Source organism: Hermetia illucens, chromosome 2 (genome assembly GCF_905115235.1).
Source record: "Hermetia illucens chromosome 2, iHerIll2.2.curated.20191125, whole genome shotgun sequence".
In the NCBI taxonomy this organism is placed as follows: Eukaryota; Metazoa; Arthropoda; class Insecta; order Diptera; family Stratiomyidae; genus Hermetia; species Hermetia illucens.
Window position 1 is genome coordinate 147,469,635 of NC_051850.1, and position 26,300 is coordinate 147,495,934.

The 26,300-nt window shown below is 39.2% G+C and overlaps 1 protein-coding gene across 3 annotated transcripts in view; it reads left to right on the forward strand.

The window, feature by feature from the left end:
• Positions 1–26,300, forward strand: part of LOC119650305 (titin) — a 93,534-nt gene that overhangs the window by 23,974 nt on the left and 43,260 nt on the right. Inside the window, exon 1 of one of the 3 annotated variants that reach the window (XM_038052947.1) lies at positions 24,395–24,644. The exons of the other annotated variants lie outside the window; for them this stretch is intronic. Coding sequence (XP_037908875.1) covers positions 24,608–24,644 — 37 coding nt within the window. The 5' untranslated portion in view covers positions 24,395–24,607. Of the gene's footprint in view, positions 1–24,394; positions 24,645–26,300 lie in introns of those variants that run through there. 3 annotated transcript variants of the gene reach the window in all.

Consider the following 26,300-nt stretch of genomic DNA (forward strand, 5'->3'; position numbering starts at 1 on the left):
AAATCATCCAAGAACACAATAAAGAACATCTCAAAAACTGGATCAATAGAGAGCAGACAGGTTCATTAATATCCTCCGGATCATTGTGGAGCAGTGTGCGGAGTTTAGGTCACTGCACGACCTGCTCTTAATCGATTTCGAGAGAACTTTCGATATCGTGGATCCGGAAAGAAGTCTGTCAGGATTACATCTGCCCCGATAATTTTTCTTCTCCTGATCGGTGGTATTTTTTATGATACTTTGACTGGAGGACTTTCAGAAGATTCAATGGACTAAGTCATTCTCCTTCGACACCGCGACTATGCTGATGATACCTGCTTGCTCCCGCATCAAGTCATGGGCCTTAGCCAAATGTCTCTGGATTTCGGGAAAGGCAAACTGGGTTGGATTGAAGATAAACACCAAGAAAACTAAGGTTCTCAGTCTGACTGGCCATTTTTCTTTATGCATTAATGGGGAAAACACCAAGAACGTCGAACAGTTTTTATATGTGGAAAGTGTTGTTTCTATCGATGCTAAGTGGGACTTCGTCGCTTCGTTGTTTTTTTGCAAATAATAGTATTTCGGGAACAGCTTGTTCCCTCCCTTAGAGCAAGGTGTTACCCGAAATAAAAGAAACTTTGCTAGCATCGGAGACGTAGTCTACAATTGAATTTATTTACTTCCTTCGCTAGAAGTACCAGAAGTACAAATTAGAAACCAACATCATGTTAGGCCTGTATCGCATCAATATTCCTAATATGCTGCTATATGCGGAAGGTACATGGAAAGTGGCTACCATTGTTTCAAGACTCATATTTGGGGATATTCTAGGCTGAGATAATAGCAAATGAAAAACCTCTTCGGCAGACGGTCCAAATGCCTATGAATGTGTTGATCAGTTGCAGTAATGGCAATGAATAGATAGAGAAAAGGGTGAAAATTCTACTTCAGGTTATACTATACAATGGAAACCACTATCCTTTAATGGCCGACGAGAGCTACACTTGCAGTGGATCTTACTTTGTTGGCAACAGCCATGCTTGGTCACTCTTGAATTAGACGCAGCGAAACATTTAAAGGATATTATAATGCTACGCCATGATTTTGATTAAATAAATGTAGATAATAATATATAAACGATAGAAAGGCTTCCTGACTGAAATGGTGCCTGTTTCAATGTAGTAGTCACGATAAGGTGAAACAGCAAAAGTATCCAGTTTAGTTCAAACAATACAGAAGTGAATATTTGTGGACAAACTAGAGGGAAACTCAAAAATGGTGCTGAGATTTTGATTAAACGTGAACTCAACCAGTGTTCATTGAAAGAGACCATCACTCAGAGAATCTCATTATGTCTACAAATGCGGTCAGGTGAACTTAATGCATGGGTCATTAAGTCCAAAGACTAACAACTAAAAACACATTTTTTTTTGCAAAATTCGACTTTATTCATCAAGATAGTTGCCTTCTATAGCGATACAATCATTCCAGCATTTTTTTGAAACTTTCGGTGCCTTTCTTATAAAATATTGTGTCTTTAGCCTGAAAATAGGTCTCAGCTGCGGCTAGAACTTCTCCCTCTACGTGAATGTCCCAAAACACAAAGCCAAGACCTTGCCTGCTGACTGTTGTGTCGGACACTTTGGTCGCCTCTCGTTTTTTCGTCTCCATTCGGCTGACGCTTTCGGCACCCAATGGAAACAATTTTTTTTCATCTACAAATTGTCATGTACAATACACAGTCGCTTTTGCTCTCTTCAGCATCTTACTTATTTTCTAAAACTTGGTTCTACGATCGGACAAAACGATTTTTAGGACTTTTTAGATGTTTTGGACGCAGCCACCTCAATTGGGCTACCTGCGTTTTCGATAGATGTTCGACCACGTTTAAAGTTCGCATACCATCGGCAAAGGGTTGTTTTCGACGGACAACATTTTTTAATTTTTTTCCCATTAAAAAACAACGTTTGATTAACACGTGTAATTCGGTTTTTTCCATCGTTTAAACAAACACATATCTATCGTCACTTAGCCTTCAATATCTCAAGAACTACTAAACTGAATGCCATGAAATTTTCACACGTATCCTCTAAAAGTTGGTCCTACCGACCTATGAACTAGTAATCGTAATGTAATCGCGGTGCGATATGTGTGTTAGTCTCGGGACTTAATGAGCTATGAGTTGCTATACTGTCAATCTGCTATTCCTCAAGCCATGTGATAATTCGGGAATAGTTTCCTCACTAAAGCGACCTATTAAACGCGGGGAATAATTCACTACGAAGCATACCCACTAGGGCTCATGGTGAAAGTCGCCTAAAGCAAAAAACTGTATGAGGCAACAGGTGAGACTATTTACTGATGGACTGACATCAACAAAACACCAGATTCAATAGACTTTGGAGTTTCAAAAAGAATGATGTACGCTGGCTAGGATCTCAAGGACCTGTCGCCAGACAATTCTCCGATAGTCATCGTGATATACATATAAGAAGTCCCAGTACAATATTCCATAGAATAGAGTGACCAACAAATTTACAAATTGGCGAACATACAAAAAGAAAAAAATATATTTCGCTGAAGATTTGATTAAAAAGAAAATCTTCAGCGAAAACATTGATAAAGTGTTTGAGCAAGTTATATTGGGAGAAGCATCTACAACAACTTCAAAATCTTCAAGGGGAGGCATCTTCAAGCAAGTCTATTTACCAGCAATCCTAAAGCTTTTCCGCGATAAAAGGCGGTTATGGAGAGAATGACAACTACATATATAGGGTTCCCAGGGCCTAGGGAGAAATTCCGGGCCCGGGGTCAAAATTATGCGAAAAAACGGCGTTCGGGATGAAAATTGCACGAGTCTGGGGTGAAAATTATGCGGGCCCTTCATTATCCCTTTCAAGTTCCCCTCAATCAAGTTTCTATTCCGGGTCAGCGAAAAAATAGCGGGCCCAGAGGAATCCCCCCTTTGCCCCCTTTCGTTAGGTCTGACGTTTTCCAAAGCGAGAACAAATTGAACGATATCAAAAACGGCTCGAATCGCACAGAGGTTAAGCAATATGATATCCAATGATTGTATGAACTATTGCGGAAAGCAGCTAAGAAGATCAATAAACTAACAATCAGAGAGTCTCCGTTAGGAACTGTAGCAGTGAATTTGGCCAAAAGTAATGGAAAGTCATAACATTCATAGCTCACCTGGAAGAACTTCCCAGATGTCCAATGAACGTCAAGCCGAGCTACCTGCAAACATCCTTGAAAGATGTTAAAATTTTCATATAGGAAAGAATCAACCCTAAAAAAGTTTCAGGATATCATCTGGTCATAGCGGATTCAAGCTACCTTTACTGACAATACTGCAATGTTAAGTTTACACGCAGACACAAAACTGGCATCTAAGGGTACCTTCCTTAAAAAAAACTGAATGTGGAACATGAAAGTCAACGAGTTGAAGTGTGTATTTACATTTCGAAAAGAAAGTTGTCCTCAAATGAAAAACAATAACATCGCTATACCCCAATCTGTGCCAAACCGTCCAACATCTGCTAGTAAACATTTAGGAAGCTGAACACGTTGGTTAAGAGAGTTCTGCTCATAGAAAATTCAAGAGGTGGGAAAGAGTTGATCTGCTGGAGCAGAATCTGAAATCAGATTTAAAATCTCAGTAGTAGAACCCGTATTAGATAGAATCTAGGAGTAATTATAGAAAGAGGGATATGAGCTGAAAGAGGTTTATGCGCAAAAGTCTGCTAACGAGGGATTCGGACAAATATCATACATACATGAAGAAAATTTTATCAAATAAATTTGTTATTCATTATTTTATTGAAATCAGATGTGCAGATCGTGCAGATGTGTGATATAATACATAACGTAGCAGAGTTAAGGAGCTACAAATTATAAGGAAGGAGTTTCCGTCACCCAGGAATGATAAAATATTGATGGTACACGACTTGTAAATATTCTCATATCCACTTCAGAGTCATTAATATGTTGGATATTAAAGAAATTTGAATTACTTAATATTTACAGCAAAAGTAAGGGACAGATTTTGAGCTTGAAAGCGCAAAATTGATTTTTCCATCCAAAAGTAAGAAAATAAGTGTTTATCAGATTATTGGATTAATTCTTTCGCCGTACCGGCGATTTGATTTTATTCTTCATACAAAATCACGTCTTTCGCCTTCTTAGGAAAGGATCATCTCACCTAAAACTGTTCTCTAAAATGCAATTAATTCACATGAAAAAGAGCATTGAGTTGGTTTCTGAGGCCAAGGAGGTGAAAACATAGCATCTAACCAGAATCAACTAGAAACTTGGAAGTCCATTCCCAGGAGGATATTAGCCACATTAAATTAATCAAACGAGCCACTGTACTCCAATGAACTCGTAAAAATGTGCTTGTTATGATTTTTGTGAAATGATTCGGAAAAGTCAACGAAGAGCTGGTAGCACCGTTCCTAATTGGTAATTTCGTGCGTTATTTTGGCACACGTTTCTATGCATGACACAACTTCGGGAGCATGGTGGTTTCTTCAGATTTCCTTGACTACGTAACACTCACGCTTTCGACGACTACATGCTGACGAAGAGAAATTCAAAACGGATATTTTGACTTTGCAGGCTTTGGGAGCTTCCATCTCATATGTGTGTACTCGTATAACATACATAGTGTAGGCATCCGTCTATATGGAGGCTGAATTTATTTTTGAAATGATGATCATTATTTTTTGGGACATTGGAAAAAGTAACCGACAAAAAGATAAAAGATGCGATTCGAGTTTTGCTGGTGTTTTCTGCGATATATCGTACTTGGAGTTTACGTTTTGGATTTAAATTATGACTTTCCTTTCAGATAAAAATAAAAAATTTGCGTTTAAAAAGCTGCTGATGTGCGCTGTTCCAGTGATGGGTAAATTTATTTTTGAAGTCTGTTTATTTGGATGTAAAGGCGTTTATTGTCCCCTGTTTCGTCCGCATCATCATCGCCATCATTATTATCATGATCAGGTTATTTCTTTGGATCAGGCTCATCGGTATTGGTACGTCTCGCCTCATAATCGAAGTCAATCCGATGCGCAACCTATTTTCGATTGATCAACGTTCAATGTTCAATAGGCTCACGGTTTAGAAAACATTCTGTAATTAACTTAATTACGTCTGCGTGTCTGGTTGAATGTACTTTGTGTATCCAATCCACCTACTTAGCAATGACATGCTGAACCCTTGATTTACGTCATTTTGATAGAATTGTGTGGTAGAGTGTGCACCAAGCATACATTACGCGGATGCTCTGTGCTTTAACGAATGGTCAACAAACTTTTAGAGGGCACGAGCAAGTGTGGTTGCGAAATAGGATTTGTTGGCAAGATATGTTGATAAAGACGCATTTTCGAGATCATTAAACACATATTTCACTTCCAATGCGAGCACAATTGAAACTTCCTTGAAGACGTTCAGTTCGTTTACACATTAGAAGAGGAAAGTTTACGATAATTGGCATTCAAATGCGGAAATTTGTACACATTGGAGACAGTTATGAACTGTGAACGACGACTCGAATCAGGCAGGAGGTTTTATTGGGTCAAGGAATTTGTCAATATCTTATGTAACTATAATCATTGCGAAATTTTTTTTATTGTATATATGGATTTTGTGTATAGATTCCTCGTTAATATAAATGGATAGTATATACCATCTGGATTAGGTGGTTTCAGTTCAAATCCTTGTTCAGTCGGTTTTACCAATTTAAAGATAGAATATTGCACTTTTAGTGTTAATTGACTTGAAAACTTTAAATGTCAATTGCATGAACTGAATATGGCAACGCTTTTTTAAGGTTTTATGTGAAACAAAATCTTATTAAAATCGATTCAATATCTGTCTGTCCGTCTGTCTGTCTGTCATATCCAATTTACTCCGAAACTGCTCGACCGATTGTTACGACATTCGGTGAGAACATGTGATCTATGTGTTCCTTTACATGCAGCGAGTGGTGCCATTTTTTATAGAATTTGAAAGGGGGTTCCTCATACATGTGAAAGGGACAGCATATGGTCATATTGCATATCAAATGAAAAGGCTCAATTAGTACTTTTCGAAATTGATATTATTTCTGTCATTAGGTGAAACGTTGCGGAGTGGGGGTTCAAAATGTGTGCCCCAAAAAGTGGAGTAGGTTTCGTTCTCAGAACCTACCCAATGGAAAAACTTTAAAAGAAAACCATAATGATGCATCCCTACACAATCTAGGCCTTAAAATACATACCGTTCCGATATCTCTACAAACAAAGTTAATAATAGTATATTACCGTATTTTGGAAATTTATTGGAAAACCCCACTTAAGTTTGTCCTAGGAATACAAAATTTGGTATCAGTATAGGCGATAATATGGGACATAACTCTGGAAATCCAATATAACTATTATTAACAAAGTTATTGAAAGTCAAAGTATTGCATTTCACGTAAATTTATTGCATTCTAAGGCGTGTCTGACGTCATAATCATATGTATAAAGTGAACTTATATGAACGGCGGGCTTTTTTATTTATTTATTTATCAGTATCCATGACTGGAAAAACGCATGTGTGTGTATATGTATGCACTAACAAAATTGGCGGGTGGTGTTCAATAAGATGGTCGAGTATATATGTATGCTTTCGTGCACAGAGTAAAGTGGAAATGCGTGAATATGCGTTTGAACAGTTTTCCACACAATATTTATGGCTTTAATTTGTAAGTACATAGCTATGCACGAATGGAAAAACGTGTATAGAGAGTTGCTCACATAAATGACCACAAACATAAACCTTTATACCTGAACCGCCAAGCTTTCGGTGTTCCGACTTGTTTTAGACAGTTTATGGGTCACCTGGTCATTGATATTAGTTGCGTTGTGTATTTTAAAACAAAAATAAATGAAATTTTCTTAAGAAGTAGATGTACATATTTTGTAATTTTATCGTATGGATTTCGCGTGTAATTATACCCTTTGTGCCGAATATTCTATTGAAAATTACTGCCAAGAGATGGACACATATGCTTTAGTTCTGGAAGTTTTGATGTGAAATATGTAACTCTGGTAGGTTTATTATCAAAAAAGCGACGGAATTATAGGAAAATGTAATAAAGGCTTGCTAGCAACTATGACATCACTAACGAACTTCAGATCTTCTAAACCACTTGGAACGCATTGAAAGACTGATATTTGTTGGGCGAAATAGTCTCCTAGACTAGGCTTTTATTAATCACGAAGTGATAAAAAGTCACCTTTGGTACTGCCCTGTGATTTAACTCATCATGTGTCTCAAAAACTTTTTCCCTCTACAAACCAATCTGCGATTACATCCTGAATATAAATACCCAAAGTAATTAGAAAACAAGCACTAGATACCTCAGGTATCGAAGGCTTTGTGGTTTTCGTAATAAGTAATTATGAGCCCGTTTAGTTGCGGACCTTTAGTTTAGTTTAGTGGGAGGAGGCGCAACTCCAAGTACTGAGACCTTTGTCAGGCCCATTCTACTATCCCCGGAAATCGCCTATTCAATGGCTTTCCACCTGCAGCTTTCACAGGCTTTTGCAAATCTGAGAGCATTCTCCAGAGGCAAAGACTACACAGATTCTTCGTTGAAGAAAACCTTACAAAGTTATCTTCGTCTGAGATCTGAGGAAGCCGGGCAGCAGCATATGAAGTGTAGGACCATCTCCTCCTTCTCACATTGGCTGCATATAGTCGAAGCAACCACACCATTTTTTTAATATGGTGGTTTAAGGAGTAGAGTCATGCTAAAACTCCTGCTAGGGTTTTCATGTCCTACTTTTTAAGGAACAACAAATATGCCGCTCTCCGGCCTCGGGTTTTTTCACAAACATTTTCATTTCCCGGCAAGAGCTCAAATTTCTCCACCTGGCTGCGTGAATCCTTAAAATTTCACCCTTCAGAGTAGACTTGAGAGTAGATAGCCGGACGCTAAAAGCTGGCTTTGGTCCCATCATTGTGGATTCAGACTTTTGGCGAGTCAGTCTGTCAGTTTCCACATCATCAGCATTGTTTGAATGCCATGGCACCCGCATCCGGATTGTTCCTTTTAAAAAAAGTCAAGCGACGACGGCTTTACGGTTTCTTACCAGGGCAGAGGCAAATCGTCAGACGCTGCCTCACCTCTGTCCTGGGAGCAGCGTGACCGTAGCGGCTCGCAGATGTTGAATGTTCTTTATATAATTCGTAGAACACGACATGCCTACGAATTATATTGAGCGCAAATCCGCCTTATTGACCAGAGCTTGCTCTGGTAAGAAACCTTAAAGTCATCGTCGCTTGACTTTTTTTAAAAGTTTGGGTGCAAGCCCTAAGCGAGGGTTCCGTGGACCTGGAAAGAGGGAGTAAGTTGCTCCCCATTAAGTTGATGCGGACTTAGGACCCCATCATTCTCAAAACGAATGTTTCTTTTAGTCAGGCAAGTTTCAGCAGCAACTGGTGACAACTTCATACCAACTATTGATGTTTAGTGCTGATAACGCTGCGTGGCTGTCGGAATAGATTCGAATTGTGTGAACCTGCCATTTTTGTCGCAAGCATTCTTCTGCTGTCAATGAAATGACATATATCCCCGCCTAGAACATGGTCGTCATTCCGAGGGGTCTAGCCAGTTCCACAGTCGAATTTCGCGAGAACAGTTGCGGACCTTATTTTAACGCTTCAGAATCTTAAACATAACACGAGGCTATTATTCTAGGATGTTTGAAGGTACAATGAATGGAAAATACACAATTATGGGCTACTGCAACTCTGTAATAATAACTGAGCTTGTATGTAATTTTCCAGTATGGCAGTTATTGTAAATTCTTAAAATGAACAAACTGTGATACAATACTATTATTCGCTTTGTTTGATTAGATACTGAATTTACATCTAGTTGGGTGCCTATTATTATATTATACAATCTCATCGTGATTATTCCCGATTCGCTTTCTGAACGTGTGGCAGAAAAGTAGTAACTAAACCACTTTGCCTACTCTATTATCCCAATTTTCACATTTTTTCTTCAATCCCGGATGATGATGATTAGCTACCGTCGGTAGTGACCTGTAAAAACACCTTTGCCTGGTTTTAGTAACACGAGATACACCAAACTTTTCTTATCTCAGCAAATTCGTAAATTTTCCTTTCCGTCACGATTACGTTTTGACTGCAATGTTGGATCAGCATATGGCTTTTTCGCTTAGAATTATCAAAGTAAATCCATTTAGCATCTTTGCTAATAATTTCATAGAAGAAAGTTTGCAAGTAGCTCTTCGTTTTACCACACCTTTTTCGTTCAATTCGTACTACATCCAGTTTTCTATTTTTTGATTATTTTCCAAAGTATTCAGACGTTTAGAAGTAGTTGCTTGGCAAGTTTCTAATACCACAATTGTATTTCACAAGGACCTTCATTCAGCAAAGCTGCTTCTCTTGTCGTTATTTGTCTTTACGTCAAAATAATTTTTATTGGGGCATTGAAACAAACTATAGTACCTTAGTATGTTCGCTTCCACCTGTAAAAAAATATTAGACTTCCGAAGAAATCAACTCATCGGGTACAAAAGTAGACAGCGTGTCAGATACAGTACTTATCAGCAGATAGCGCGCCCAGCAAGACACATGTCAGACACGAAAGTATTCTTCCATATATTCACTTTGCGAGTACTCATACTTTCCAAAAGCAAGCGTTACGTATTGAGCGCGGAGCGTGTCAGACATAGCAGGTAGAACCAAGAAGACTACACTACACGGCGAATTGCTTGAATCTGTATGCTGGGAAAAAATCTTTACACATGATCGACCTTCTTGGGTACGTGCGCAAGAAAAATTTCGTGCATTTACTCTGGTTTTAGTGACGCGTATGTGGTGCAGTGCATTGGTGCGCGGCCACATGGTTGCGGGCACACCTGTTTATGCCTGCAACATATACAAGAAAACCATCTAAGCGCCATACTCGCATCGATCGACCAATACAATACACAAGGATCACGGGCCAGTTAACTACCTAGTTCCTACTCCGTGAGTATGCATATAACATCACTTCTAGATACTTGATTTGCTTTTCCTGTGTTTAGTTTTCTTGGAGAGAAATCAAGAGGACTTGTCTCTCGGCTGGCATTTGCATGATGGAAGAAAATCATTGGGCATATACCCCGTTCTGCACTTCCCAGTGTGTTTTTGTGGAAGTATTTTGTGAAAGTTTTGCATCAATGATTTCATTAATGCAAAATAATGAACGCATTTTACATACAGTATGCAAAATTCGTATTCGTACACCCTATATTTTGCGGGTTTTTGGGTTATTTCTGAGAAATGATAGAAAATTCGTTCAATCTTATATAACAATTTTTTACATAAATATGTATGTAGTTGTTATAGAACATTAATCTTCAATTTTATTTACATCCGTTTGTTCAAGAGAACAATTTCCAAATTCAATCGAAGTAAAATTCGTATTCGTACACCCCGACTAGCGGCTTGAACTCAATCCCTGTACGATATTAATCATTTTGCACTGTAAAATTCTAACGGTAAATTCTTGAAAAAGTGTGGTTGACAGTTCGAGCTAAAGTGTTTTGGGAATTACAAATAAAGAGTTAATTCTTTAACAAATTTTCCAAATGTGTCGAAAAGGTAGTGAATTTTCGAACAGTGATCGTAAGATAGTGATACAGCTATACAAGGATGGTAAATCCTTGAGACAAATTGCAAAAATTATGCATAGGAGTCACTCGACAATTCAATCTGTAGTAGAGATTTGCAATTCGTCTGGTAGAATCGAGAAGAAAAAAAGAAATGGAAACAGATTAATTTTGTCAAGGAGACACCAATCCTTTGTTCGGCGTGTTGTTCGACAGGATAACACGATAAGTGCAGCGAAATTAGCAGGACTTTTGCAAAACCAGTTCCAAATTAAAATTACACCCCAAAGTGTTCCGAATTATTTGCGTAGATTCGGAATACAGAGCCGGACTCCCGCTTCTAAGCCATTTATCAATAATGTCAATAGAAGAAAACGGTTAAACTTTGCAAAAAGATATCTAAACAAGGATTTTCGTTATTGGAAACGAGTAATTTTTTCAGACGAGTGCAAAATTAATCTAAAGTTGTCGGACGGACGGGTTCGTATATGGCGAGAAAAAAATACGAGGCTATATCCAAGAAACATGCTTCCTACATTTAAGCATGGAGGTGGTTCGTTGATGATTTGGGGATGTTTTGCAGCTTCTGGTGTTGGAAACTTGCATTTTATTGATGGAATAATGAACGAGAAGCAATATGTGCAAATTCTTAAAACTAATTTACATCAGAGTGCACAAAATTTAGGAATTCGTAGGAAGTATATATTTCAACAGGACAATGATCCGAAGCATACGGCACTTCACACGCGGCTTTGGCTACTCTACAATTGTCGAAAGTGTTTAAACACGCCTCCACAGAGTCCTGACGTTAACCCAATAGAAAATTTATGGTCTATTTTCAAGAAGAATCTAAAAAATTACAGTAATAGGAATAAAGAAGACCTGAAAACTGCCTTGCAGACCGAATGGCAAAATATTTCACCGAACTTAACCCAAAAATTAGTTCAATCAATGCCAAATAGGCTTAGAGCAATAATAAAACAAAAAGTATTTCCCACGAAGTACTAACACTATATTTCTAGCACATTTTTTGAAGTCTGTAGGTGTACGAATACGAATTTTGTTTTGAGTTTTATATGAATTACTGTTTTTATTATTAAGTTTAAAATATATTTTATACTTGTTATTATGTACATGAATTAACCTCTTCATTTGCTATAATAATATACAATTTATTTATCTCTTAATGTTATATTTGACTTAAAAATAACAAATAATAGGTAAAAAAATGGGTGTACGAATACGAATTTTGCATACTGTATGTCAAAATTATGCTTGAAATCTTGAGAGGTACATTTTGATATAGATTGGATTCCAATAGAACAATTCCTAAAAAAAACTAATGCGCTTCTTCGGTTTCAAATTTCCTTACTAGGACGCACTCCAGCACGGGGAAAATATTCTTTGCAAGAATTTTGACATATAATAATATATGGAAGTAAACACATGGAAGAATTCTATTATAATCGGCACCCGCTGTGCTGGACACACTACCTGCTATTAAGTATGAATAGAGGTTAACTCGACACTGTAGGCAGCTGCGCATTTGACAAGAAAAACGGAATTAACAATTGATCCACCCTTGGCTTCCAAAATTGGAAATTTCAAGGATGCATTGAGAATATATAGGCAAAGCAAGTGTCTAAGATAGTCATTGGTATCAGCATATAGCTTCATGCCACATAAGTGCCTTCGATAGCATCACTCAGTAATCATAAAGGGATTTCAGTACCATAGAAAACCAAACAGGACCCAATAAATTGTTTTAAAAGTGCTTCTCCGTATAAGTTGAAGCGATTCCATTGCTGGCCGTAGAAAATTGGTTACATTTGGACCTAGCTACCGATTTATAATTGTAATTAAACATTTTGTATTTATCCAACTAAGTGTCTCTTTACGGGGCTTCTAGCGATTAAATTAATGTAAACAATTAGACATTTTTTTCTTCTTCGCTAGTATTTATTTTGGTACGCGTATACCCATATTTCGAAAACAGCTTGTTCCCTTCTTCAGTGCTATACGTCGAAACAAATACTACCGAAAAATTCGACAAATTATTTACATTAAATTGTAGTTCCTTCTAGTTTCTTGTCCTACAACTACCGAGTTGCACTTTCCAACTCCTATATATAGTTAAGCAGTTTTTCTATTCCTTGGATAAACTCTTACTGGCAGGGCCCAGGGTGAAAAGGACGCAGGCTCATCCATTATTCCTTCATTTCAACCACGTCTCTGTGGCGGGGTAATACTTACGCTATCTGCTTTGGGGAGAAGGAGTCTGGAAAATACGAATTTTTCAGGAGCCATTTCAAAGAATGAATCCTCAAACAAGGCATGCGTCAGTCTAACTATTGTGAACCTGTACTTCGACATTGATCCCTTATTTTTGCAGAGGCACCAGAGTTCTTAGCAGAATAGCCAGTGATCCTCTCTATATATAGAATTCAGGGGCAAATAAAAATTATCCCCAGTGTTCTGATGTGTGCAGTGCGGCTGAAATATTTGAAAGGTAAACGTACACAGATTTGCAGGACTCGGGTTTAGTTGATTTCGTAGTTGGAAGAAGTCCATCATTTTCCCCCGGGTCTGGAGTTTCTCTCTAGGTAAGGACAGTCACAGATTTCAGCAGAGTTCATTAAACATAAAATCCCAAAACTAAAATAAATTAATTGCGTTAACACGAGCTAATTGTTAAATAAATAACGCCTCATAAAGGCTAAATATTAAGGTACTCACCTCGACCCTAGATGCACTCCCATGATTCTGTTCAATGGATATACCAATATCAAGGAAGAAACAGAGGATTGCCCACTCTTCGCGGTAATCATGTGAAGAACACTTATCCATAAAAGATAAGACAGCTCCATTTATCCACTGGATCTGTTGCTCAGCGCATGCGTGGCAATGGATATCTTCCCCTCTAACTAGAAGGTAGCAGAAAGTACAGAAACTCCTGACAACTCACAATGTCTGCAAGAAAACTAGTTGCTCCTTCTGTTGTTGGACTAATTTTCAAGTAGAAGAACGACTTAATATTGACAAGGCTAACATACACCGTGGTCGGACCTTGTCTAATATGGATCTTTTAGGTGTTTCAAATCAGTAGATATCTCAAATAAAGTTAATAACGATATATTACCATATTTTAGAAACTTATCCGAAATCCCCGAAGTTTATGCTAGCAGTACAAAATAGTGTTTTTCCCAACTCAAACTCATATCTCACCATCTTCTTACCTTTCATGAATACATAGTTTGCAGATTTAAGTTCGAAAAATGTTAATTTCATTTGGAAAGTAGTGAATTTGAATTGAAAAGTCGTGAATTTGATGATCACATCAAATCCGCTGTTAATTTGATTTGGAAAATTGTTAATTTTATCTGCAATGTCGAAAATTTGAGATGGAAATTCTAGACTTATTGGCTAAAGCATACAGATGGTTTAATGTCTAGGGTGTTAGGGGTAATGAAAGGCCATGGTTCAAATATCACTGGTGACTGGATATTGACTCAGCTGTGAATGGATACCTAAGTCAAATCAAAGTCCTAATCTTGCGTTACAGTCTTGAATGAACCAAATCTGGACCACTGATTATTACGCATCAGATATCATATTTTTCAGAAAGTTGGGTTGATGTATGAACAGTCGTACACATTCGCATCAATTTATTTTCAATACACATATTTTTTGATTTAATATTGTTTTTCCAAAATGTCCACTACTTTAAGAAACGATGGTTGTGGCTGATAAATCAACATACATATAGGAAACGCGTTGATTGCTTGTTTAGTCATAATTCGTACATATGTACATATACATGTAAATATAACTACAAGCAGTATAAAAGTTTATTGGTATTTGGCGAATCTCCAAAATATTGTGCTCATACAACATGTCTTCAGTCACAAATAAATGAATTCATTCCTCCTTGAAGCCTTGAAGTCAAACATTTATTTTTAATGTCCGGCTAACGTCAGATCAAGAAAACATCCGTATGTGCATATAAGCGCCAGGCGTAAAACTTCCACTCAAGATGCTTCAATTAAATGGTTCGTGGTGAAACTGTCTAATTGCGGATAATGGATAATCTCATCTAATCGTGTAAATATAACAATTGTGCTGAAAACATTGCGTTGATTGATTTCTAGTAGTCGGGAAACTATCAAACTGAACATAAGTGTACGTACATCTACATCTGTATTTCTATCTTTAGGTATTTGATCAAATTCAAAAATTATTCTGTTTTATCTGTAATTTGAATGTTCCGTCTATTGTTGTAGCAAGCTCAAAGAACTAAATGCGGCATCAAATCTTTTACTCCAATGCTATTTTCGACTTCATGGTTAAACTTTTAATACCTTAATTGTTCTATATATTACTTACCGAAGAATATGGTCATTTCTGCTGGAACAAGGCTATTCCAGCGTTTGGAGAAGTTAACAACTGTTCCTGCAACTTATTTTTAAACACATGCGCGGATACTACTTCTCATGTCAATAGTTCATTTTTGAAAGAACATCCAAAGTATTTTTCTTTTAAATCATTCCAAAGACACTCAAGGCCCTTTCATCTGCCACTTCCTACCAAAAGGCATCACTGATTTTGAGCTGCGTTGGAGTTCAAACTGATTTATACGGTCTTGTGAAATTAGTTGTCATGTGTTGTCTATTTACTACCACTTACGTCCACAGGTATTTGGATCGTCCGCTGACCAAGATTCTCATTTAGGTAGGTAGGTCGCTTTGGTGTGCCGTTTTGATGCCACAAACTCCTAAGACCGTGACTGTTGTTATGGGAGTATTGAGGCCGGCCGGCTCGGATCTTCAGAGCCATCCCGTAGCATTCACGAAGGAAAGCAGCTCTCCCACTCTGTAGCTAGAAATCTTTCTGAGGTTCCCAAAAAATAGTTTACCCAGTGTCCGCAGCCTGACTCTAGTCAGGGCTGGACAATCGCAGAGAAAGTGCATGAGGATTTCCCTTCCTTCTCCGCAGCTTCGGTAATGCGAGTTGTAGGGTATGCCGAGCGTAGCGGCATGGTCCTCTATGGACCAGTGCCCCGTGCAGACCGCCGTAATCTTGAATGCACTTGTACGCGTCTGGCGCAGGAGCTCTCGTGATCGGGCAATGTTAGATTATGTAAGATTCTCATTTATTATTGCCTCAGATTAGAATACCCCCGATGAAATAACTCAGACATAACTTCATGGAGCTCGGAACTTCCGAGAAACAGTGGTGGTCGCTTTCCATGCACTGCTCCCATGCAGCAGGGCAGAGAAAACATTACGCGAAGCAACCTCAATTTGTGTATTAAGACACTTCTCAATTTCAACATTTTTGACGGAACAGCGAAAGCGTCGGCAAAAACACAGTTACAAATTATTTGACGCTCTCTGGGTTCTGCTGTTTAATGCAAACAAGAAGAGTGCGATGACCAGTCGGACTGACAACTTTAATTTTGTTGGTGTTCATCTTCAAACCGACTCTACTTGGCTTCTCCTCCAGATCCACTACCATTTCGCCAAAATCCGTGAATCAGTGAGAGAGCAAGCCGATGTCGTTAGGGAATTCGAAATGTTTGAAGAGAAATGAATCCTTGACATCCAACCAAATTCTCTCTTTTAAGCTGTGTTCTTTCTTTGATACGTTCGTGGATTATTTTCGTCGCGAAATTCATTTTCAATTACCCTCTATGGAAGTCAATGGCACCTCCAAAAGGCTAATTGAAGTCAAGTCAAATTTGGTTTTCGACATTTCACTCGGAACGGCAATCATTGCGCGGCTCCCGTTGATACTTTATTTGTCATATTTTTTCATTTCCGTGTTTCGGATCTTTGTTTAGATACACCTAGTTCACACAAATTTACCCACTCTACCAACTAATGAAATACATTTCAATAGAACTGCCATTTGATCTTCTGTACAGTTTTCACAATATCTAAGCACTCACCGCTTACTCCTTTATGATTCTCCTATATGAACACCATCGATTACAAAAGCAAAGAAGGATGGTGTGAGAGGAGATCGCTGGAGACGGAGGCGGTTTCTACACCAATCGCATCTATTCAAATGGAATGATCGTAGGATGTACTTCAGGACCAAAAATTTGAACCTATTCAAAAGAAGAAGGTGAATTACGAGATTTCTACCAAAATTGATCAGCCAAGCTGAATAGATACTTTAAAAGGTGAAGGAGTGTCTAGACAGAACCATCTAACTGACATCCGCAGAGGATCCTGATCCGGAGGAACTAACCTTCATACAGCTTCCAGCACATATATATTTATATAGTTTAGTTGCCTATCAAGGACAGTTATGTTCTGGCCGTTTTGCGTTAGTTCCCGCCATTTAGACCTAACCCCACGGTCTTTTTAAGGTACGGATTAATTTTGTGAGTACAGCCCCACTGTGACAAGGGCAATGGTACCAGTTTCTACTGGGTGCGTGGCTCAGCATTCGTACTGGTGATTGCGAGATCTACCCAAATTTCTCTCGAAGTACGGAGTACGCGCCCGAGTTGCAGCACATTTCCACGTTTAAGGCTAGAAGATCTCTTGCCTACCTGTAAATGCTGGTGACCACCGAAAATGCAGGAAACCGTAGGCCGTTTTAACTTTTGCGCAGTAGAACGTATTATAGTATTAACGAACGAGAGTGATATGAATACCTACTGGAAAGAAGGTTCTAGCTCAGTTGTCGAATCGCTTTTCTTCAAAGCTGTGCTGGTACAGCGAAAGTCAGTTTAATTTCAGCTAAGAGAGAGTCTATCGGAAACCTACAGAGTGTAAAATAAGGAGGTTGTTAAGCTGATTAACGAAAATCATCAAATCGTAAAATTGATTGCCCGCTTGGATACAAATGTGTGGATGTGAGGAATGCATCGAATTGCGAATTGAAACTAATCATCTTGTGACTTTTGTAGACAGTGAGCCAGCACGACACTGGCAATGTACTCAAGGATTTCCGTGGGTATTCCACGGGCTCAAGATTATGTGCAATGCTGAATTCCAAAGATAACTTTGATTGTATTTCTGGAACATCGAAACGGAGGATATCTATTTCAACACATGGAACAGAAAAACAAGTCGGAAGCTGGACGTTTCAAGTATCGAAGGCTTTGCGATTCCTTATATGAACTTTGAGTGCGTGGCAGTAGTATTTGCAGAATAATTTAAAATTCAACTGCGTTAGCAGGAATTTACACTAATAATTTGCTCTGCAAAATACTCCATCGATTATAGCTAATTCCATACACTTCACACTAGGAATTCAACATTATTAGCAAATGTAAAAAAGTTCACCGAACACAGATACAAACAAGTCGGAATACCGGAAGCTCGCACTTCAGGTATAAAGGTTTTGTGTACTTCTTTTATGAAAACACCTCCCCACCCCTTAGCATGTAATATGTATTCATATATTATGTCAGAATATCCACTTTTGTGTGCTACTGTCATTCAAAGTCTTAGAATTTGCAGTAAAGCGACAATTTTGATCTATTATAAGTAGTATTAGTGTAATTTCCACTAAATTTGGTTATCTTAATTGAGCAGATATCTGTATGAAAGGTATTTCGGAGCCTAGGTACCATAAAGTGGCAGATTTCTGATTATTTTCAGATTCCTCGGTTAAGTAGGCCCCTGAAAGAAATGACCTTTTTCCAGTCCCGCTCTCCTCCTATGTGTATTCAATGTCAAAACTGAGGCCAGCTTATTGAAAAGTACTAATCGAGACCATTCATTCGATATCCCACATGGTGAAAAAAAAAATTTACACCTCCTTAGTCATATATAGTATCCGGATAGCTCAAGTGGTTAGAGCGTTAGGGCTGTCGTAGCGGTTCAAATTTTCGCTGGTTGTGGTGGTATTTGTTATTCGGATGTGATGGAGTAGGGTCCCCATACAGGCAAGATAATAATAATAATAGTTGACGCAACAATCCATATTGGATCAGAGGCTTGAGCTGTGTTAGAGCACTTCATTCAATATCCTTACGGTACACTGCAATACATTGTAGGAGGCAATGTGGTCAGCGTTGCGCTTGCCTGAGATTCTTACCCTGAATTGACTCAGGTCCTCATTCACAACTGAATCGACTGGTATCCGACATCCAGTCACGACAACAAATCCCTTTGCCACCAGTGAGATTTGAACCGCGACCTTCCGCGTACTTCTCTCCAAAATCGCCCTCAAGTGAATGTCCAGGACCCGCTTTAGGGTCTTCAACACGAAAGAGGTGAGGCTGATTGGTCGAAAGTCTTTCACGGATACACCACTCCTATGCGTTTCCAAAACTGTGACACGTATCCTAAAGAGATACAGCTCCGGTAAACCCTCAACAAGTCACGGTATAATCCTTTCCTACGGCTGCTGCAGCATGACTGGCATTATGCCCAGTCGATCTTATCCTCGGTAATTGCCGATTTGATAATCTCGCATGGTTGGGGTTGCAGCATCTTCGGTGTGCTCTCTGACAATGGAGCTGCGCGCGGGGGATAGTGCATACAAGGGCGGAACACCTGTATGGGGGTTAGCAGTGATGGAGGGACTACGGAGTGGATCCTACCTGTGAGTAACTACTCCTACACCTTCCAAGGAACAGGCGGAAGAAAGGGAAGCCAGAGACGTGAACGAAACTGACTTGATGGCAGTTCGAGTGATCGAATCTATGCAAACCAGTCAGAGTGCTAAGTGGAAAACAGACGAATACTTTGCGGGATGAGATGAAATTTTTCATGAATGAAGACATGGGAACTGCGGTACATCCAAGTGCTTTTCTCAGTGAAATCAAACATGAGGGGATCGAGTTTCTGGCGGTACGGTGTGGGGGAAACCCCGTCACATGCGGACTGCGGCATATGCTTTTAACTGTTTTCCATAACACATAAAGGTTGGTCAAATCAAGCTAGAGCATGCTGAAGCCTCCTCCTATCTGTTGGCAGCGAGACTGACAAAGCTGCAGGACTTCCCCTACATTTTTCTGGTGCAAGAGCCGTGGGTTCGATTTAACAGAATCTGTGGCATTGGATCAGCAAAGGGGGCTAGGATCTTCTACGATGAAAGATCTATAAGACCGAGAGCTTGCGTCCTGATGTCAAGACGGTTAGAGGCAACCATGCTGAGACAGTTCTGTTCCCAGGACTTGTTACGGCCATCGTACAATATCAGATAAATGGCGAGAAGAAAAACATCATAGTTGCCTCCGCTTATTTACCCTATGATTCTTTGTATCCTCCACCGACGCAAGGTTTAGGGATCTGGTGACGTATGCAGAATCAAGTGGCCTCGAAATCTTAATAGGTTGCGATGCGAATGCTCAACATATTTGTTGGGGCAGTAGCCAATGCAATCCAAGAGCAGACAAGCTATTTGATTTCGTCACTTGAACTGGTCTTATGATTGCAACAGTAAGATGCGCCCCAATATTCGTGACACCGAGAAGAAGTGAAGTAATTGACTTAACATTCTGTACCTCAAAAGTGTTGGAGTTGATTACACACTGGCGAGTGCTAGACGAGGTCTCACTGCCAGATCACTGAAACCTACAATTCAATCTGACTATATTGGCGAACAGTCTGCAGTACAAAGACGGAACCCCAGGAAAACGGATTGGACAAAGCTCAATAAACTTCTTGGTCCTATTTCCCGAGGCCAAAGCGGTAAAAGGGTTCCTATGTGGAACTGGGAACTGCAAAAACTCAGAAAATCAATCAGGCGACCTCTGAACCGTGCTCGCAAAAGTAATAAGAATGAAGACTGGTTAAATTTCAGGAACTCACAGCGTGAATATAAGAGGCTCGTTAAGTGTTCGAAATGGGACTCCTTTAGAGCTTACTGTGAGGAACAAGGAAGGCGAAAGAGAGACTTCAGCAGAGTCCTTAAAAGGGATGAGTCGGGCAAGTTAAACTCTCTTAGAAAACTCGACGGTACTTTTACGAACTTCAGACTGGATTCAGTACAGATCCTCCTGAAAGTACACCACCCAGGAGAACGGGTGAGAGAAGTAGCAGGGGGAGAGTTGGCGGTGGGTGGGGAGCGGGGGGGACACTGCGAAAGCGATTTTTGCCCATGAAAAGGTGAGAGTTTTCATACTGTTCTTTGAACATTTCAAAGCACCTGGCATGGATGGCATCTATTCCGCAATGCTAAAGGAGGGTATGGAGCATTTAGAGCAACCTCTAAGAAATATTTTTCGATGATGTCTTGCTCTGGGCTACGTGCCTTCCTCTTGAAAAAGGTTAAGATAGTCTTCATACCGAAATCTGGGAAAGATGGCTCCTCTAATCCAAAGAACTTCAGACAGATCAGCTTGACTTCATTCTTGCTGAAAGGTTTGGAGAGGCTGGTGGAGCGCCACATTCGTGGAAATGCACTTAGGTCGCACCCACTTAATGAAAGCCAACATACTTACCAGCGTGAAAAGTCCAGTGAGTCTGCGCTTCATTCTTTGGTTGCAAAGATAGAGGATGCAACTTTGAATGGTGAGTACGCGATGGGGATGTTCGTGGACATTGAAGGGGCTTTTAACTGTACGCCTTTTCAAAAACTTTGTGATGTCGCCAGAGTACATGGTGTTGATGATGCTTCAATTAAGTGGACCCATGCTATGCTAACGCAGAGATTGCTGTGCACTGAGGAGGGTGTCGATCGCTATCTGACAGTAGAAGCAACGAAAAATTGCCTCCAAGGAGGTGTGCTTTCGCCACTTCTGTGGAGTATGCTGATCGACTTACTACTATGCGAACTGCAAAATTTGCCAATACACACTCAAGCTTATGCTGACGACGTGGTTGTACTTGCTGTTGATCGGGATCTTGGAACGGTGTGTAGAAATATACAACGTGCCGTTGATTTTATAAACAGTTGGTACCTCAGACATGGCCTTTCAGTTAATCCAAATAAAACCACCATGGTATTATCCACAAAAAGGAGAAAACTGGATGGACTTTACTTTCGTGAAATGAGGGGTACAACCCTTCAACTCTCCGAAGAAGTGAAATATCTGGGAGTCACTCTAGATAAAAAAACTTCTTTGGAACAAACATGTAGAGGTAACGATGAACCGAGCTGTGCAGACAGACTTTTGCCTCGACATGGGGACTCAGGTCTCATGTGGTAATGTGGATACACGTTGCTATCATTAGGCCGATGTTCGTTTATGCATCCGTAGTGTGGTGGGTTAAAGTGAGACAAAAAGGTTTTCACCGCAAACTAGCCGCATTGCAAAGAACTGTGTCTCCGGCGCAGCTCTAAATGTACTACTCAATTTGCAGCCCTTGGATATATTTATTCAAAGCACTGCAATGAGAGCAGCTCATAGACTAATTCGATTAGATCAATGGGAAAACAACGGGGATGAGGGGGGCACAGAGCATTGAAAGATTTACTGAGAGTACTGAATCCAGTTCCTACAATACCTTCCGATTCTCGCGTCTCCATACATCTGTTTGGTAGAAGATATGAAGTTACCCTGAAGCGTAGAGAGAACTGGGAAGTCCCAGAGGAATGCGTGGAGGGATATACGGGGGCTTTTCCTTTAGGACAATATGCAATGTTTTCTCAAGCGGAAGTTTATGCGATCCTAAGCGTGACAAACTGGGTGATTGACAAGCGGTTGAAGGACAGGCGCATCGTAATCTGCAGTGATAGCCAAGCTACATTGAGGGCGTTGAGTAGTGCTTTGATCACCTCGAAATCGTTCAGGAATTTAGAAACCGTTTGAACTCTATCTTTAGATTCAATACGGTGGAACTACTCTGAGTACCTGGCCACTGTGGGGTAGAAGGAAATGAAATCTCGAATGCTTTAGCGAAAGATGAGTCAATCTCCCCTATGCTGGGATCGGAACCAGCAATTGGAGTATCAGTAGCATTGGCTAAGTCTGTCTTCAAAAACTGAGAACAAGCTTCCCACAATGACAGGTGAGGGAGCCTAAATGCTGCTCAACACACCAAACTTTTCCTGCCCGAACCGAACATGCGTACCGCAAACTTTATCCTGTCGAAAAGCAGGAGGACTTGCACTAGCTGGGCATATATTCAAAATAGGAATTGTTCAAAATGATACGTGCCCCTCCTGTAATGAGGAAGGGGAATCCACGGAGCATTTCCTATGTGACGCATCAGGCATGAGATCTTTGGTGCCGATGTTCTCTATTTGCGACGAGTAGCATCACATTCACTAACGGAAATCCTGCGATACGTTAACGAATCCGGATTATTCCGTTAGATGGGGTCAACACGGCCTGAGTACTCAGAAGCTGTAGCTTCTTCCCCCCTCCACACACACGGGTGGGGTGGCTGCCATCCCTCCAAGCAAGGCTTTGATTCACAGTCCTATTCGCTGGCGGGAAAGTGCGTCTGAATCAGCAGCTCTAAGGTTTTCCACAAGATTTCGTTCTATTCCTTAGATAGCCTCGCGAATTCGCTAGGGTTTTCGATGTTTTGACAATAGTCCAACCAAGACCGCCCTCTTAAAGGGATAAAAGAAGGTGCCGCATGATTGCCGAATCCGGTATCTCTCTCTCCGACGCTGCGGAGTATATATTATGGAGGTGGGGTTCATTTCCCTGGGCTCTCCTATCTACTTGTGCTCTTGTTTCTTCTCGTGAGGCCCTTCGATTACAAACCAAACTACGATTGGTGTTACTTTCTGACCATTACTCGAGCCCAACCCAGTCACTACGCTAAACGATCCTAGTGGCTTATTTGATCCATAATCTAGCAAATTATTCATGAATATTTCTTCCGCTTTATAGCTTGATAGTGGATTCTACAATATAAGGTAATTCTCCAGTCAGTACTCTGCAAGAACCATGGTAACTAGATTACTGTAATTTATAAGAAAAGCTATCTGGAGACATCTCATTAGAACTTTTCTTATGGCTCTAGTTTATTTCCTCTGAGATCTTTTGTGACCCCAAAGCACTTTTCAATAGTTTTTCCCTTGCTAAATTAAGGGCATATTGTTACTCAAATTTTAATTAACATTTCTGCTTATTATAGCTCGTTGCTCACTAAAAAGTTTCACCGTCAAACAGAAAATACTATTACATAAAAAATTTAATAATCTCAATGACAATCCACCCTGTTGTAAACATTCTATATTGGGAATGCGTAATCTATTTTAAATTCGCCCTCACTGTAGTCGCATCTCTGGTTGTACTATACTTCCGTTGTTTCTGAATTGAATATTAGCTATAGTAGTGGGAAAAATAATTTTGGGACTGAAATACGCAAAGGGCGAACGCACTATTATTACATAACATTAGAAAGCTTTCATTAGCAGAATATATAGTACACGCAAAAGCAAACGTCGCCTCTGATAGCAGAAACGTGAAACGATTCTAGTCACATCTCACGATTGTTAGAATTTACGTTATTTATCTCGCAGAGAGACCTGATCTCGTTATCGCTTATGAAATTTGCGTATTTTTTCGCATCCACACGTTCCCATATGCGCACAATACTAACAAAAATTCAACTAAATACGATGATAATAGCAATTATGTTAATCATATTAATTAGGTATTCATTTCTTGCGTAACCCGAAATTTTCAAAGCTTTCTTGAATGTATCTTCTCTGGGTGTTAATAATTATTGAAAACAGAATACAAATAAATAATTTCTAATTCATATAGATAAGGTGGCTTCAACATGTACCGTCTCCATTTGTGTGTTGATGACAAACGTTTTCAATGGCAAAATCGAAATTTAAATTTTACGATTTAACCATTTAGTTACGATTTAAACGTTACTCAATAAACATGAGTTCGTTCGAGTTAGTTTCAACTCTAGTGAGCTCGGAACGACACACAAATCGTCTTAATTTAAATTATGGGTTTACCTTTAATAATGAAACGATATAAAAAACATTCGACAATTTTCACGTCTCAATCATTTTTAAACCCAATGTGACCTTTGTGATTATATTATTTGTTTGCCGGAAAGTAGGAATGTGCAGTGATGATTTATTTATATTTTTCAATTGTTACCAATTATGGTATGTTTTGTGAAACTTCTGTTAGTTCAAAGAGAAATTCGATGAAAGATTGAGTTGATATTGAATTCAAAAGCATTCAAATGAAATTTCTGCCTCCCGATTTTGTAACGAAGCATGAATGGATGTTAATAATTGGCTAATAATAAACTATTCAGACAGTGGAATGGTGCTCAGTCCCACCTTATAGTATAGAAATGTGGCATACATTTAATAATGCATAAATGCATATTGCGAATTTTCCACCATTGGCCATTAGTTAAACCTTTTCGATAAGAAAAGTAATTATACAGTTTACAGTGGAACCAAAATCACTCACGGCAAAATGATTTCAAAAAAATAATATGGGGTTGAACTGCGAATTCTAATATTGTAAGCTTGTTCTGACATGCATTCATGTACCAGCACCTACATGCATTTGTACCGATAAATTAAATCAAAGCAATAAAAACAAAATATCTTTATTCTCTAAATTTCCCAAAAAGCCGAAAGACATATGTAGTCCTCCCGCCGATGGTCACGTAGGAAGATCATTAAAGTATTATGTAAAAAGCCATAAAACATGTGCCGATTCCTACGGAAGCATGGGTAGTAATAATTACTATTCATAAGAGAACTTTAAGAAATTTGAATTTTACTACTTATTGAGATGAAAGTAGCTGATAATGACGTATGAAAACATGGAATTTAAATAATTAATTTCCAGATCTATCCATGTTTCATCTCGTACATTGCAATGATGCACTTTTAGGCGGACTTTGCATAATGACGTCATAAACACTGACTAAAGCAACTTGCCACTTCTTCATTTTGTAATGTTCTAAGCCATTTTCTTACGTAATGACTCTTACGATTCTTAAATTTTACATTCCAATGCATATTGTTTGTACACAGAGATTTACACTTATTCACTGCATGGTATTCATCATAAAATAATTAGATATCAGCTTTGAACACGATTTTTGTGAAATTGTAAATTTTTATTTTGTGACTGGATATCGCATACTAGTCGACTTAGCTGAGAATGAGTAAATCATTGTTTTGATTTCCCGATTTTTTGTGTAGCTCAGTTTTTACTGAAAACAAGTCAGAATACCGGAAGCCCGCGCTTCGGGAATAAAAGTCTTGTGTTCATCTTATTTGAGAAACTTCTACGCACACTTTTCTATCCGTACCTAGCTACAAATCCAACATGTTCCTTCATATTTTTCCAAACTATAAGATATGCGTACATATTACAAACATAAATATTATTCTCACCCTAAACAAACAAACTGAATACATATCCATGCACGTATATAAATTGATCGTACCTGTATTTCCGGTTTACTTCATGCACAAAAGCATACAGATGTATTATATATATAGTACGTATATTGAATCATCATCATCAACGGCGCAACAACCGGTATCCGGTCTAGGCCTGCCTTAATAAGGAACTTCAGACATCCCGGTTTTGCACCGAGGTCCACCAATTCGATATCCCTAAAAGCTGTTTGCGTCCTGACCTACGCAATCGCTCCATCTCAGGCAGGGTCTGCCTCGTCATATTTTTCTGCCATAGATATTGTCCTTATAGACTTTCCTGGCTGGATCATCCTCATCCATACGGATTAAGTGAACCGCCCACCGCAATCTGTTGAGCCGGATTTTATCCAC